Raw genomic sequence first — 12,798 nt, forward strand, 5'->3', positions numbered from 1 at the left:
ACATCCTTCCTCAGATAAGGAGACCAAAACTGCGCACAATATCCTAGGTGTGGTCTCACCAAGGCCCTAAATAATTGCAGCAAGACATCCCTGCTCCTGTACTCGAATCCTCTCGCTATGAAGGCCAGCATACCATTTACCTTCTTTACCGCCTGCTGCACCTGCATGCTTACCTTCAGTGACTGGTGTACAAGGACACCCAGGTCTCGTTGCACATTCCCTATAGCCATTCAGATAGTAATCTGCCTCCCTGTTTTTGCTACCAAAGTGGATAACCTCACATTTATCTACATTATACTGCAACAGCCGTGCATTTGCCACTCACTCAGTTTGTCCAAATCATACTGAAGCATCCTCCTCACAGCTCACCCTCCCACCCAGCTTCGTGTCATCTGCAAATTTGGAGATGTTACATTTAGTTTCCTCATCTAAATCATTAATATATATTGTGAATAGCTGGGGTTTCAGCACCGATCCCTGCAGTACCCCACTAGTCACTGTCTGCCATTCAGAAAAAGATCCGTTTATTCCTACTCTTTGTTTCCTGTCTGCCAACCAGTTTGCTATCCATCTCAATACACTACCCCCAATCCCATATGCTTTAATTTTACATACTAATGTCTTATGTGGGACTTTGTCAAAAGCCTTCTGAAAGTCTAGATAAACCACATCCACTGGCTATCCCTCATCAACTCTACTAGTTACATCCTCAAAAAATTCCAGTAGATTTGTCAAGCATGATTTCCCTTTTGTAAATCTATGCTGACCCTGTCTGATTCTGCCACTGTTTTCCAAGTGCTCAGTTATTAAATCTTTTATAATGGACTCTAGAATTTCCCCCACTACTGACATCAGGCTGACTGGTCTATAATTCACTGTTTTTCTCTCAACCTCCCTTTTTAAACAGTGGGGTTACATTATTTACCCTCCAATCTGTAGAACTGTTCCAGAGTCTTTAGAATCTCGGAAGATGACCACCAATGCATCCACTATTTCTAGGGCCACTTCCTTAAGTACTCTTGGATGTAGATTATCAGCCCCTGGGGATTTATCGGCTTTCAATCCCATCAATTTACCCAACACCATTTCGCTACTAATACTGATTTATTTCAGTTCTTCCCTCTCACTAAATTCTGTGTTCCCCAACATTTCTGGTATGTTATTTGTGTCCTCCTTCGTGAAGGCAGAACCGAAGCATGTTTTTAGTTGGTCAGCTATTTCTTTGTTCCCCATTATAAATTCCCCTGTTTCTGACTGTAAGGGACCTACATTTGTCTTCACCAATCTTTTTCTCTTCACATACCTATAGAAACTTTTACAGTTAGTTTTTATGTTCCCCACAAGTTGAACTCTATTTTCCCCTTCTTAATCAATCCCTTGGTCCTCCTTTGCTGAATTCTAAACTGCTCCCAATCCTCAGATCTGCTGTTTTTTCTGTCCCTACCTTGGACCTAATATTATCTTTAATTTCCCTTGTAAGCCATGGTTTGGCCGCCTTTCCTGTTTTACTTTTGCGCCAGACAGGAATAATCAATTGTTGCAGTTCACCAATGTGCCCTTTGAATGTTTGCCATTGTCTATCCACCGTTATCCCTTTAAGTAACATTTTCCACTCCATCACAGCCAACTCATGCCTCATACCATCGTAGTTTCCTTTATTAAGATTCAGGACCCTAGTCTCAGAATCAACTACGTCACTCTTCATCTTGATGAAGAATTCCATCATATTACGGTTGCTCATCCCCAAGGGGCCTCACACAACTAGATTGCCAATTATTTCTTTCTTGTTACACAATACCCAGTCTAGGATGGTCTGTTGTCTAGTTGGTTCCTCAATGTATTGGTCCAGATCCCGTATAAACTCCAGGAATTCCTCCTCTATGGTATTGTTACAAACTTGATTTGCCCAATCTATATGCAGATTAAAGTCACCCATAATTAAAGATGTTCCTTTATTGCATGCATCTCTAATTTCCTGTTTAATGCCATTCCCAACATCACCACTACAGTTTGGGGGCCTATATACAACCCCCACTAATGCTTTTTGTCCCTTAGTCTTTCTCAGCTCTACCCGTACAGATTCCACATTGTCGGAGCTAATATCTTTTCTCACTATTGCGTTAATTTCCTCTTCAACCAGCAATGCAACTCCACCGCCTTTTCCTTTTTGTATGTCCTTCCTACATTCTGAAAACCCCTGGATGTTCAGTCCCCATCCCTGGTCACCCTGCAGCCATGTCTCCGTAATCCCGACTATATCATACCTGTTTATATCTACGTGCGCAGTTAATTCATCCACTTTATTGTGAATGCTCCTCGCGTTAAGGCACAAACCCTTAAGGCTTGTCTTTTTAACGTTACTTGTCCAGTTCCCACTATTTTTCACTGGGGCCCTGTTTGAATCTTGCCCTTGATTTCTCTGTCTATCACTTTTCTTATTCCCCTTTCTGTCTTTTGTTTTTATCCTTGATTCCCCCTCCTCTGACTCCTTGCATAGGTTCCCATCCCCCTGACATTTTAGTTTAAACCCTCCCCAACCACTCCAGCAAATATTCCCCCGAGGACATCAGTCCTGCCCAGGTGTAACCTGTCCAGTTTGTACTGGTCCCACCTCCCCCAGAACCGGTCCCAATGTCCCAGGAATCTGAAACCCTCCCCCCCACACCACCTCTTCAGCCACATATTCATCTGATATATCCTGCTATTTCTACTCTGACTAGCACGTGGCACTGGCAGTAACCCTGAAATCACTATCTTTGAGGTCCTGCTTTTCAACTTACTTCCTAACTCTCTATGTTGGACCTCATCTCTTTTTTTACCTATGTCGTTTGTACCAATGGATGAGGGTTCATGTAGGTTTTTAAAAATTTAATACAAGTTTGTTTAAAAGTGATGGACATGTCCTAACTCATGTGACATGAGAGGACATGTCAGGGAAATTTTATTTTTCTATATTTAACATTTTTGAATCTGGTGCCGATCTCCCTGAGTGAAAGGGGCACTTAGTGAAAGAGCACACTCTTGGCTTAGGGAATCCCACCCCCCAACCCCCCACCCACACAGGGAATGCATCGCGCTTTCTGGTGGATGTCACGCTGGGTGGGTTTAATTGGCCCGCCCGTGTCAAACGGCAGGGCACCCCCCCACTCGGCGCGCCTGCATGCACCCGCTCCTGAACTCCCCCCGCAGCAGGGGGGTGGGGGGGCACGGGATTCTGCCCTTAATCATAATATGCGCCGAGAAGCTAGAAAGGTGAAGAAGGAACAGGCTTATCGGTGTCATAAATTCATGTCCAGGAAGTGGGTTTCTTTCTCTGGAAGTTATTGCAAGAAAGAAGGACCCTTCATGTATTGTGCTATAGGAATTCCAAAAATACTGTACAGCCAGTTAAGTAATTATTAAGTGTAGGTAAGTTTGGGTTACAAAATAGTGAACCCAGCAGACAATTAAGCAAGGTTCCACAAACAGTGATGTGATTGTAACCAGATAATTGTTTTTGTGATGTTGGTTGAAGAATAAGTACTGACCAGGACTCTTGGGAGACAGCCTGCTCTTCTTTGAATTATGCTATGGAATATTTTGTGTCCACCTGAGAGGGTAGATAGAGTCTCAGTTTAACATGTCATCCAAGAGATGGTATCTCTAACAGTGTAGCAGTTCCTCAGTACTCCACTGGAGTGTCAGTGTAGATTTTGTGTTCAAGTCTATGGAGCTTGCACCCCCAAAAGGTTGTAGGGGTTAGTACAATTAGAGCTACCTAGACTGGGACTGCTAGATTCTTGGTACGTAAGGATATCAAAGAATAAGGAGCTAAGGCAGAAAAATTGAAAACAAAAACAAAAACAGAATTACCTGGAAAAACTCAGCAGGTCTGGCAGCATCGGCGGAGAAGAAAAGAGTTGACGTTTCGAGTCCTCATGACCCTTCGACAGAACTTGAGTTCGAGTCCAAGAAAGAGTTGAAATATAAGCTGGTTTAAGGTGTGTGTGTGGGGGGCGGAGAGAGAGAGAGAGAGAGAGAGAGAGAGGTGGAGTGGGGGTGTGGTTGTAGGGACAAACAAGCAGTGATAGAAGCAGATCATCAAAAGATGTCAACAACAATAATACAAAAGAACACATAGGTATTAAAGTTAAAGTTGGTGATATTATCTAAACGAATGTGCTAATTAAGAATAGATGGTAGGGCACTCAAGGTATAGCTCTAGTGGGGGTGGGGAGAGCATAAAAGATGTAAAAAATAAATAAATAAATAAATTTTTTTTTCTTTTTTTCTTTTTTTTCCTCTTTTTATAATGGAAATAGGTGGGAAAAGGAAAATCAATATAATTTATTGGGAAAAAAAGGGAAAAGGAAGGGGGAAACAGAAAGATTGAGTTGAGATTGAGAGTAGCCATGATATGATTGAAGGGTGGAGCAAGCCACAAGGGCTGAATGATCTATATTTGTTGTCATGTTGTCTAGGGTGGTGAGTGAATGTCAGCATAATCCACAACATAAATGGCTTCCATTGGCAGTTGGAAACATTCCTCTGGAGAACATCCTTTGAATGATATGCTGAAAAGCTGACTAGGCATGACTAGTCCATTAGGAGAGCTTGAATCTTTTGCCTAATGGCCTTTAACAATTAGTACAAATTCTTGTGATTGTTCACAGCTAAATTAAGTTACCATTAAACATGTCTTATTATATTGGGCAGACTTTTATGAGACCGAAAGGCCTCTGGTCAATTCACTCCTCAGCACGTTGCTGCGGAGTGTGGAGGATGACCACTCCACCAACCCTGATCCTGCTGCTTTCCTCGCTCTGCGTCTGGCCAACCAACACAACTTTAAAGGGGAGAGGCGATTTCGACAGCGCCTGGCTGAAGCTGCCGTCAGAGAAGTAAAGAAAGGTAAATATTCGTCATTTACAAATACTCATTTGAAGACACTGGTGGGAATGAAATTGGATACGGCAGGGGCACAAATCAGATCGAATTGCATTGAATGATTGTAATATGAGTTGCTCAATATTCAGTCCTATCAAAGCTAGTGGAACTGAATATTGGGTGGGGCATATCACAGATGACTGATAACTTCCCGCCTGCTTTACCTCCATACCCAAGTAATTCCAGCCTTGAAAGCTCTAATTGGATTTGACGTCATTCACATGATCATGACGAGCATATTGTTATTGATAATTGATTAGTTGATTGATGGTGAATGGATGGATGATGGAAGAATAACAAAACAGAGACTATGAAAATCTTTACAATAACTCATATGAGGATAATAACTAAATAGGCTATTGCAAGTTGTAATAAAGATTACTGTTATAGATGTGGATGATATTCATGATTGTGCTTCTTTACCTTCTTTACCTCAAGGTGAAGATTTTTCCACTGGTCGTATTGCACTCTACACATTGGCTTTCAGGTCTGCCTGCCTTGACCCGGCCTATATATCAGATGGACACAGTCAAATTAACCTGGTGGAACTTCTCAGTTTCAAGTTAAGGCAGGAGATCCAAAGCCTAGGCACGTAATGGAAACAACATTATAAGCGAATTAAGTTGTGTGTTTGACTGATGGAAGAAAACATTACCTGAGAAAATATCCAACTTTTGCTCTAGCCACAGTGGGATTTAAGTATTTTTCAGAAATTTCTATAATAAAACATAAGACTTTTGTAATCAAAGAATTCCCTTGAGTCTCCACAAAAAAAGCTTATTTGGTTTGAGTTTTAGAACACAGCTGGATTGTCATTGCCAGGCAGGCAGTGGGAATCAAGAAAATTCTCGACTTGGCCTGCCCATCTGGGGATAAAGTGCCTGCAAAGGCAGGATCTTCATTGCTGGGGGGGTGGTTGTGAGCTGGATTCGGACCAGCTGACCTGGGAACAAGTTTGAAGGCAGTCACTGGGGCTGCTGGCTGTGGAGGCGGGCTGTTTAAAAGGTCCGCCTTAGTGCTGAGTGGCTTTGTCCCAGTTAAAATGAAAACACAAAGGCCCTCTAGCCTTCACCTCTCACACCCCCTCAACCTCCAGACATTCCTCATGCCCTATGCATGCCACCTCATGCCCTCCACCCACCCCTATGGCCCCTCATGCCCCCCCCAATGCCATACTTTGTGCTTGCGCATGCCCTATGGCCCCTCATGCTCCCTATGCCAAGCTCAGCCCTTCCACCCATGGCCCATGGCCCATGGCCCCTCATATCTCCATGCCATGCTCTGCCCTTCCTCCCACCCGCTATGGCCCGTTGTGCCCCCCCCATGCCAAACTATGGTACTTCCATGTCCATTGACCCACTATACACTGTCTAGAACCAATGTACCCTAGAGTGTCAGTAGGATGTGTAAAAAAAGCTTTTAAAAAAGTAATTCATTCATAACTTCCTCCTATGTTGAAAAAAGGCCATTTCACTACAAGCCAATAAAAGTGTCAATCATCCAGCCCCTTTAAAATTTCAATAACAAACCCTTAAAACCATTTAACCTTGTGTAAACAAACATTGTGAAATTGACAGCAGAGATCAGAAAGCCTGAGTTGTCAATCAAACAATAGTTTCTCTGGGGTGCAGCTGTTTCAACAAGCAATGGATGTCAGTGCTCTCAGCTAAGCCTCATTATATATGCTTGGCTGACAGCCCATTCAACTATTACTTTTGTTGAAACACCTGTCCCCTAGAGAAAATATCCTACTGTCACTACGGGGTTCATTGGTTGTAGGCAGTATATACTGGGTCAATGAGCATTGAAGTGCCATAGCTTGGCATGGGGGGCATGAGATGCCATAGGGTTGGGTGGAGGGGCAGAGTTTAGCATGGATGCTGAGGGGCCATGGTGGGGTGGGGGGTGGGGGCAGTGGTGGGGGAGGGGTGGGTGGGTGGAAGAGCAGAGTTTGGCATAGGAAGCATGACGAGGATTTGTGAACTCACCTTTTAAAAGGTCCCCCCGTATATGACTCCTCTGCCACAACTCTTCAAAAGCCTGGCTTGCCTCCAATGAAATTGCAGAGGAGTAGGATTTGCCTACCTCCACAATGGAGCTGGCCAGATTGTGAGTGCTGGATGCAGGCTTTTGACAGGAACCAGCCCGCACCCTATAAAGGTACTCCTAAAAATCAGACAGTCCAGGAATGATGTTGGGAATCCTGGAATCGGGACTCACCTGCCATTTTAAAGGCTCCAGAGTCTTCCTGAATCAGTGAAAATCCAGGCCATTGTGTCTGTATGTCCTCAGCGCATGCTCATCATATACAAATTCAATCTAATAGCAGACAAAAAAGATGTTTTAACACAACAACTTGGATTTATGTAGCAATTTAAAGCAATAAAACATCCCAAGGTTCTTCACAGGGGCAAAATTTGGCACTGTGCCACATAAGGTGGTACTTGGACTGATTTTTGAAAGTTTGGTCAAAGGAGTGCCACAGGTATTAAGGAGTGTCTTGGAGGATTGCAGGATTGGAGGAGGTTATAGAGATAGTGAGGGGCAAGGCTATGGAGAGATTTGAAAACAAAGATAAGAATTTTAAAATCGAGACATTGCTTCACCGGCAGCCAATATAGGCCAATGTGTGCATGGCAATGGGTGAATGGGACCTGGTGCAAGTAAGGACATGGCAAAAGTATTTTAGATGCCTTCAAGATTAAATTAAATTTTCCTTCAAAGAAGAAGGTGGAAATCTGTTTTATAGTTAGGAAAACAATGCACCAGGCTGTAATACTTACGGGATTTGAATTAATTTTCTTTCTTCTTTCTCTTTTCTCCTTTTTATTTCCCAATTCCTTTCCTCTCTCCTTTTCTTTCCATTTTTGCTCTTTCTTTTCGTCTCCCTTTCAACTTTCCATCTTTCCTTCTCTTCAGCCTGAGCCTTTCACATTTACTTACTTTACCTTTGTTTTTCTTCTCTCACACACTACCTATCTAGATCTGCCTATCCCTATCTCTATTTTCTATATCTATCTACATCATTACCTCTCATGTCTTGACTCTTCACTTTTTTGAATTTTGTTTTGTGATTTTATTTGTTCAGTTTATACCTGTTGTTTTAGTTTCAACATTTCAAAGTGCCTTTCACAAACTGCAGCAATTACAATATTTGTATTCACTTTTCTCCCTTCAAATGCACTCTCCCTTTTAATATTATTGAAAGCCACACTGCTCAATGGTCACCTTGGCTTGGCTGTTGTGCTGCAATTAAACATCTTGCTTCAATGTTACAGTGTTGAATCGACAGCCTCTTACAGACTACTACCAACTTACTTTAGCAATTCTAGCACACTGCACAGAAAAACAACGTGTCCCTGCTAATGTTGTGAAGGAGCTCATTGGTAGAATTATGAATTATGAAGCTCCATTTGGAAAGGTTTTTTCTGTTGGTAAGTACAATTCACTGTCACTGTCACGTACTTTGATAGTTTGATACTTTAACATTTAACCATGCTCTTTTCTCAGATGTAGATGCCTATTGCTTATTGCCTATTGCTAATACCAGTGACATATGAACATACAAATTAGGAGAGGGAATAGGCCACTTGGCCCTCTGAGCCTGCTCTGCCATTCAATAAGATCATGGTTGATCTGATTTTAACCTCAACTCCACATTCCTGTCTAGCCCCCATAGCCTTTCACCTCCTTGCTTATCAAGAATCTATCCACCTCTGCCTTAAAAAATATTCAAGGATTTCTCCTCCACTGCCTTTTGATGAAGAGAGTTCCAAAGACTCATGACCCTCTGAGAGAAAGAAATTCTCCTCATCTCTGTCTTAAATGGGTGACCCCTTATTTTTAAACAGTGACCCTTAGTTCCAGATTCTCCCACAAGGGGAACACCAGTAATCTCTTCTTAATTTTACTTGATTCCTTTGTCTCCTGTAGTATCTTCCATTTTTTAGTTCTAGTTAGCTTCTCCCAAAATACTGTTCCTGGGATATAAAGAGGAAGGGGTGATGCCTCCATTGTACAGAACTTTGGTTAGTTAAATTCCTGACCTTTTCCCTTGTCCATGAGCACATATTCATTTTACACCAACAACTTCCATTTCTATAGTGCCTTTAACAGTAGAACATCCCAAGGTGCTTCAGAAGAAGTGCTATCACCAAACTTTGACATGAGTCACATAAGGAGATATTAAGGTGTGTGAGGTAAAGCTTCGTCAAAGAGGTGAAGTTTGAGAAAGATTTACAACCATATCGCACCTTTCACTACTTTATGCTGTCCCAGTGTGCTTTACAGCCAATTAAATTTACACTTTTAAAAATGCAATCACAAAGCTAATTTTCACTCAAGACTCCACAAACAGCAGTGTGATATGACCAGATAACCTCTTTTTAGTGATATTGGTTGAGGGATAAATATTCGCCTTTTCTGAGATGCAGTGACAATGTGGTCCTAGGATTGGGCATCTGATCACGCAGAATCCACTTGCTTTCTGACTAAACCAGTATATTGTTTACCCTGCAATGCTGATAGGGCATTTCTATGGCTGATGGTGCCAAACGAGCATGAAGAATTCACCTGCCCATTATACAGCATGCCTGATTTTTCTATCTATTGATGTCAATGGAAAGAAAATGTTGGGCATGCTTTATATTGGACATCAAATCCAGCATCTCTTGTTTTACACAGGAACATAATTAAAGGAGCAGGGCACTCAGCCACCATTCAATTAGATCATGGGGAGAATTTTCTCCCTGTCAGGCAAGCCAGTCGGGAATGGGTGCGTGTGGGTGCAGAGCCAATTGCCACCTGCGATTGGCTGTGCGCCGCCATTTTATGTGGGTGGGCCAATTAAGGCCTGCCCAGTGTGACGCCACTTGCACAAAACAACGTGTCCCCACACACCCTGGGATACCCCCCTGCCACTCCCCCGACTTCCCTAAGCAAGCCCTAATTCTGCAGTCATTGAAAAGCCACCTCCCACCTTACAGCTGGCCTGGTAGGTAGAGACCTTCCCGTGAGCCCCCCTAAAAGTGATGTGGTGCTGCTTGTGAAGCCTGGCGCTGATGACCGCGAGTGCTGCCCAAATCAAGGTAGACAAATGAACTTTGAAGTACTGAGCGAAATGCAGGTCATCAGGTGCACTTTGCTTAAATACCGTTGTGAAACACATGAGCCCATGATCCAGCTCGGGGGGATGATTCCGGCGAGCAGGGCTTATAATGAGATGCTAAAGTTTGAAATGAGGTTCCGATGTGCGGTGGCGGGGAATGTGGCCCACCATTGATAGGTGGAGCGGACGATTGCAAACTGGTTTTGCGATGACATGAAGCCGATTTTTGCGATCTCCCGATATTTTCTGCTCCCACCACTATGATAACCGTCGCAAATGGGAGCAGAGAATCCCGGCCTGTGACTGTTTAAGATGATTTTTAAATGCAGCTCTGCTTTCTGTTGCTGAATTATGCAATTTTTGCAAGTTGGTGTCTTGTAACTGTCTCATTTACAATTATAATTCATTGACAGAAAGCTGTACTTAAAAGCATCTCTTATTTTAAACAATCACTAATCTGACAGACTGAGACTGACATTGCATCTGCGCATATGCAGGAAGTCCTTCCCCTAGTGTTGCAGCAGAAATAAACACAGCCTTTAAATATGTAAGAGGTCATTTAACTTTGAGTGATGATATAAAATGTGCCATCCTTTATACATCCACCCAATTTTTCTATCTTTTAAGTTATTGGAAGAGGATATCGGATATGGTGTATAATGGATGCCTTACTTCACATCATCACCAGAAGATACATTTACTCTCATAGGATCTGACTGCTTTTGTAATTTAGTGTATATCCAAAACAAAAAGATGCAATAAAACGACTGTCCAAGAGTAGTAACTGGTTCATTCTGTAAATTGTAGACACAGCCTCCATGTCTGTACTTGCTCTAAGTTGTTTACATCGCTCCCCACACAATGAGATCTCAAGACATGAAATTGAGAAGCCCATCATGCAACTGCTGCTGGAAATCCTTGCGAGAAAGCAAGAAGATGGAAACATTGGGACTATCTACAGTACAGGCCTCGCGATTCAGGTTAGTTAAAATCGGAACAAAAAAAATCTCAAACTTAATTAACTATTGAATTTATTTGACTGTTAGTAACAATCAGCCATTGTTTGGAACAGGAGAATGTACAGCACAAACTGGACAATATTTAGGATTCATGAACTGGGAGGAGAGGGCGGATAGTTGTGACAGTCAAAAATTGGCAGTAGTGAATAAATTGTTTATTATACATCCTGCCCAATTTCTCCTTCTATTGACTTTAAAAAAATGGAGTTGGCTATACAACTGATTGCTAATTCCGTATCTCCCATTCCTTGTCAATGCCCAAAGTTAAAGTTGATGATCTGAACTCCATTTTTCTTTCAAATGACTCAACTTTCAGTAAGCTTTCGACAGTTCTTTCAGAGGAATGTAAACGTACAAGACAACTATGGTGACTATAAGATGTAAACAGGTACGCTCAGCAAATTAAGCCAGTAATGTAACTTAAGCATTGAAGAAGACATCTTGTTCCGGTGATGTCCTCTTTTATTGGTTGTGTCTAATTGCTACGCTGTCAGCTTTTTCATTAATGCTTTCTCTCCAGGGCTCATATAGTACGTATTGTAACTTATGTACTCCATTTTCCTCAGTCACTTTCCCATCTTGCTTGTATTCTGCATCTGCACTGATCACTATGTGGAGCAGTTGGCCACAAGTAGGTCATTTGGTTCATCAGCATTATGTGTGATGTCTCTTTACTAAACACTCCAAAAATGATCTCACTGTCCCACTCTAGCCCTGCATTTTCCTTTGTATTAAATATTTTTACAGGTTTCTTATAAAAAGGCAACCACTCACAGTGGCAACACATTTTGGGAGTTATATTGGCCAAAGGGTGAAAACCTGCATCTCCTGGGTGCAGTGTTAATAAGATTTAATAGCCGATTTTTTACACAATTTTGGTCCTCATTGCCGATTACCATGATTTCAACTCGTCTTGAGCAGCTAAAAACATAGAGGTTAAGCACTTAGTGCTGATTAGATGCAATTCTTGTGGATCGGTATACATACATATGAACATACGAATTAGGAGGAGGAGTAGGCCAGCCTGCCCCTCAAACTTGCTCCTCCATTCAATAAGACCATGGCTGATCTGATTATAACCTCAATCCCACATTCCTGTCTCCTCAATAACATTTAATCAAGAATCTATCTAGCTCTGCCTTTAAAATATTCAAAGACTCTGCTCCTACCACCTTTTCAGGAAGAGAGTTCCAAAGACTCATGACCCTCAGAGAAAAAATTTCTCCTCATCTCTACCTTGAATGAGCACCCACCCCCTTATTTTTAAACAGTGACCCCTAGTTCTAGATTCTCCCAGAACAGGAAAACATCCTCTCCACATCCACCCTATCAAGACCTCTTAGGATCTTAAATGTTTCAATCAAGCTGCCTCTTACTCTTCTAGACACCAGTGGATAAAGCCTAACCTGTCTAACCTTTCTTCATAAGACAACCTGCCATTCCTGGTATTACTCCTGTAAACTTTCCCTGAACTGCTTCTAATGCATTTACAGCTTTCCTTAAATAAGGAGACTACTACACACACAATACTCCAAATGTGATCTGACCAGTGCCCTGTACAACTGAAGCATTACCTCCCTACTTTTGTATCAATTCCCCTCACAATAAACAATAATGTTCTATTAGCTTTCCTAATTACTTGTTGTACCTGCATACTAGCCTTTTGTGACTCATGCACTAGGATACCCAGATCCCTCTGAATCTCGGAGCTCTACAATATCTCACCATTTAGATAACGAGCTTCTC

General features: G+C 42.2%; 1 protein-coding gene across 1 annotated transcript in view; it reads left to right on the plus strand.

The window, feature by feature from the left end:
* Positions 1-12,798, plus strand: part of LOC121270607 (cobalamin binding intrinsic factor-like) — a 54,031-nt gene that overhangs the window by 16,886 nt on the left and 24,347 nt on the right. The window contains exons 3-6 of the mRNA XM_041175993.1: positions 4,696-4,890; positions 5,365-5,514; positions 8,205-8,360; positions 10,841-11,013. Coding sequence (XP_041031927.1) covers positions 4,696-4,890; positions 5,365-5,514; positions 8,205-8,360; positions 10,841-11,013 — 674 coding nt within the window. The remainder of the gene's footprint in view (positions 1-4,695; positions 4,891-5,364; positions 5,515-8,204; positions 8,361-10,840; positions 11,014-12,798) is intronic.

Source organism: Carcharodon carcharias, chromosome 2, assembly GCF_017639515.1.
Source record: "Carcharodon carcharias isolate sCarCar2 chromosome 2, sCarCar2.pri, whole genome shotgun sequence".
Classification (NCBI taxonomy): Eukaryota; Metazoa; Chordata; class Chondrichthyes; order Lamniformes; family Lamnidae; genus Carcharodon; species Carcharodon carcharias.